Below are 4,623 nucleotides of genomic sequence, written 5' to 3' on the forward strand. Positions count from 1 at the left end.
AATGTATTACTTGGCTTTAATTTGAGTATGTTTTTCGCGTTGGAACGAATTATTTGGTTTTACATGTAATCGTATGGGAAAAGATGATCCACCTTACGACATTTTCATGATACGATCTCAGTTTCGGAACGGATTAATTTCGTATCCTGAGGTACCACTGTCAATGTTTTATTTTTATTTAAAATGTTCACAAGAACAATTTAAACTTAACATAATACAAAAATAATCTTTAATTTATAAAAATATAAAATATTCAATTAGTTACCATAAAACACTTTATAAACAGCATACAGGAGAAATGACTGTGCATATTTCATTAAAATAAATCAATAATTTTATACAAAGTTTATAAAATAAAATTACAGTGACCAACCTCTTTGGATATTGCTTCAATTTCATTTGACAATTTCTTAAATTCTTGTCCATAAAAAGTTACATTAGATTCTAGCACTTTAATATCCGTATGAATATTATGAAATGTCTCGGGTGTATTCTTATTTCTATTTTTAACTAAATAATAAATAATAAATAAATAAATCAATGCATTTAACTTTAAAAAATTACTTATAAGTAGATATTGATGGTAAAAAAAAAATGACTGAAAAGGATCAAATAATTAACTGTATTGTAAATAAGTAAATTGATAAGAACTTTAAGAATTATTAAGTCTGATACATCTTTTCAGGTAAACAAACATTTAATGAAGATATTTAACTATTTACAATATTTGTTGTGATTTACACAACCTTATTTTATATATTTTATATAATTAATATTATATAGTATATTTTGAAATTATTATCATTTCATTATTCACATATTTTATTTACTACTACTTACATTATTTGCATAATATTACATATGTAAAACTTAAAATAACATGCTATATATACACATAAGATTATAAATTGGATTGCCAACTCAAAAAAATCAATCATAGTAACAGAATTTTTCCCATATTACTTGATAAAAAGGAATTTGTGATATTTATATGCTTATCAGTATAATACAATCAGAAATACTGCTAACTTTCAAATTTTTTTATATAAATAAATTTTTCTCATACAATAAATTACAAACTATTATTTTTCCTTATGTAAATTATAAAGTCTTTCTTAATTTTATCCATATGAAACTGAAAAATTTGTGTGCATGCCTGCATCTATGCATAAATCACAATCACATTGTATGTAAAAAATGTTATTGCTCAAAAAGAAACAATAATAAATAAATTGAAGATGAATTAAAAAAAAATCTAAGTTAAAAAAATATATATATATTTTAAAGATATAAATGAATAATTTTTATAAAATAAATATAGTTACTGAATACTCCTTATAATAATGCATTACTGTAATACAACGGAAGATTGGAAAGTTTCTGGAATCATCACTAGGGAGTGTTTCGTTTGAAGGTATTTTCCTTTGATGCATTAGCAAATCTTTTGTATGTACTGGCTTTAAATTTCACATCAATCTGGCCAATAGTTAGGTTTTTACAAGCATTGAAGTGAATCTGTGTGCCTGCTTATATGGTACATGGAGAAAAATGAAATTCAAGCTGTTGTCAAGTTTTTCCATTTGGAGGGAAAAACTGCAATGGAAATCAAATTCTGGTTGGACAATTGCTTGATTTTCATTGTGGTTTTTCCCTCCAACCTTCATTTTCCACAGCAAGTATTTGGGTTTTCAAATTCAAGCGTGGCCACACGCTTAAATACACAGAAGTGACATGGATGGCCACACATGTTCAGGCCATCCAAAAACTGCTACCACTCCAGAAATTGTGGATAAAATCCATGACATGGTGTTAGAAGATCACTGAATCAAAGTGTGTGAAACTGAAGAAGCTGTGGACATCTCCTATGAACAAGTAGTTCTTATTTTGCATAAATTGTCTGCAAGATGAGTGCTGCATTTGCTCAGTCCGGAGCAAAAACACATTTGAGCCTGAATTTCTGCCAAGAGTTTAGAAATGTTTAAGAGAAATCCAACAGATTTCAAGCATCAACCTGTGACAATGGATGAGACCTGGATTCACTCACCAGAAACAAAAATTCAATCAAAACAGTGGATTGGAGATGGTGAGCAGATTCCAAAGAAGACAAAGATCATTCCTTTGACTAGTAAGGTGATGGAATCAGTTTTTTGGGATGCCAAAGGAATTTCGTTAATTGGCTATATTGAAAAAGGAAAAACGTCACTGACCAATACTATGCAACACTTTTGGACAAGCTCAAAGCAACAATCCAGGAAAAATGTCTGGGTATGATCAAGTAAAAAAGTGCTATTTTACCATAATAATGCACCCGCACATTCAAGAGCAATTGTTCAACAAAAACTAGCAAAAATTAAGTTCAAAATTCTTCTGTATCCCCATAATCACCAGATTCAGCTCCCTCAGACTACTGTCTGTTCCTGAAATGCAAAACATTCCTAGCTGGAAAGAGATTTTAGTCCANATAGTTACTGAATACTCCTTATAATAATGCATTACTGTAATACAACGGAAGATTGGAAAGTTTCTGGAATCATCACTAGGGAGTGTTTCGTTTGAAGGTATTTTCCTTTGATGCATTAGCAAATCTTTTGTATGTACTGGCTTTAAATTTCACATCAATCTGGCCAATAGTTAGGTTTTTACAAGCATTGAAGTGAATCTGTGTGCCTGCTTATATGGTACATGGAGAAAAATGAAATTCAAGCTGTTGTCAAGTTTTTCCATTTGGAGGGAAAAACTGCAATGGAAATCAAATTCTGGTTGGACAATTGCTTGATTTTCATTGTGGTTTTTCCCTCCAACCTTCATTTTCCACAGCAAGTATTTGGGTTTTCAAATTCAAGCGTGGCCACACGCTTAAATACACAGAAGTGACATGGATGGCCACACATGTTCAGGCCATCCAAAAACTGCTACCACTCCAGAAATTGTGGATAAAATCCATGACATGGTGTTAGAAGATCACTGAATCAAAGTGTGTGAAACTGAAGAAGCTGTGGACATCTCCTATGAACAAGTAGTTCTTATTTTGCATAAGTTGTCTGCAAGATGAGTGCTGCATTTGCTCAGTCCGGAGCAAAAACACATTTGAGCCTGAATTTCTGCCAAGAGTTTAGAAATGTTTAAGAGAAATCCAACAGATTTCAAGCATCAACCTGTGACAATGGATGAGACCTGGATTCACTCACCAGAAACAAAAATTCAATCAAAACAGTGGATTGGAGATGGTGAGCAGATTCCAAAGAAGACAAAGATCATTCCTTTGACTAGTAAGGTGATGGAATCAGTTTTTTGGGATGCCAAAGGAATTTCGTTAATTGGCTATATTGAAAAAGGAAAAACGTCACTGACCAATACTATGCAACACTTTTGGACAAGCTCAAAGCAACAATCCAGGAAAAATGTCTGGGTATGATCAAGTAAAAAAGTGCTATTTTACCATAATAATGCACCCGCACATTCAAGAGCAATTGTTCAACAAAAACTAGCAAAAATTAAGTTCAAAATTCTTCTGTATCCCCATAATCACCAGATTCAGCTCCCTCAGACTACTGTCTGTTCCTGAAATGCAAAACATTCCTAGCTGGAAAGAGATTTTAGTCCAATGAAGAAGTGATTGAAGCTGTAACCAGCTACTTTGGGGGCCTTGGAGAAAATCACTTCTGGAAAGGATTTGAAAAGCTGGAGAAATGTTAGATCAAGTGTGTTAAAATTCAAGGAGATTATGTTGAAAAATAAAGTGTAATTCATTTATTTTGTTTTCATTGCATTCCAGAACATTTCAATCCACTCCTGTAGTAAGAAAAAAAATCCTACTGTTAGTATCTGAAGCAACTGTTGGCAAGGAAAATGTCTTCCTCATTTCCAAATAGGCCTATATATTTAATTCTTATATGCAAATGTCCCCCCTTTTTTAAATTTGTGTTTTTGCTAAAATTAAAACCAAATCCTTATTAGAGCATTGGTTTTTCTGTTAATATTTTAAAAAAGCCTGAACATTATAAGTTGTCAATATTGAATTATTAGTGTTCAGGCTACTTGCATTGTGTATTGCCACATGATTTTAATTTGCATCTTTTTTCAATGATTGGAAAATTTCCATATTTCCATATACCTACCACACAATATACATGTCCTTTTTTTGAATGAATTAATTGATTTTATAAAAATTTGTACAATGCTGGAAACATCTCTCTTGTAGTTGGATAAATATTAAAGTGAACACCATTTATAGATATTGAATAAAGTACTAACTTGACTACTGGTATATTTGAATTACTTTTCATATTGTTTATAATCATTATAGCTAGAGAGATTAATAATCCAACATTGATAGCTTATCTATACTACTATACAGTAGACCCCCCTATAATGCTTAGATACGTTCCACTTTATAAGAATTTTACGTTGTAGGAATCCTTAAATACATGAGCCAATCACAGCCCGACATGTGTGAAGTTTACGGACTAAGGCTGTTTGAAAGGTTTTCTTCTATAAAATGAACCGATTCTAGACTAATTCGACTCAACATTTCCAAAACACGTATAATTTTTTGGGAATAATCTGTATAAACTATGCTATAAACAAAAAATTATAGGATTACTTACCGAGTGTGCACCGTTC

General features: G+C 31.4%; 1 protein-coding gene across 1 annotated transcript in view; it reads right to left on the reverse strand.

Annotated features, from left to right (window-relative positions):
• The window catches only part of LOC111620042, a 24,098-nt gene that overhangs the window by 8,313 nt on the left and 11,162 nt on the right, over positions 1-4,623 (reverse strand). Inside the window, exon 3 of the mRNA XM_023361887.1 lies at positions 374-510. Within this exon, the coding sequence (XP_023217655.1) occupies positions 374-510 (137 nt within the window). The remainder of the gene's footprint in view (positions 1-373; positions 511-4,623) is intronic.

This window comes from Centruroides sculpturatus, unplaced genomic scaffold (assembly GCF_000671375.1).
Source record: "Centruroides sculpturatus isolate CEXI.00-Female unplaced genomic scaffold, Cexi_2.0 scaffold12, whole genome shotgun sequence".
In the NCBI taxonomy this organism is placed as follows: domain Eukaryota; kingdom Metazoa; phylum Arthropoda; class Arachnida; order Scorpiones; family Buthidae; genus Centruroides; species Centruroides sculpturatus.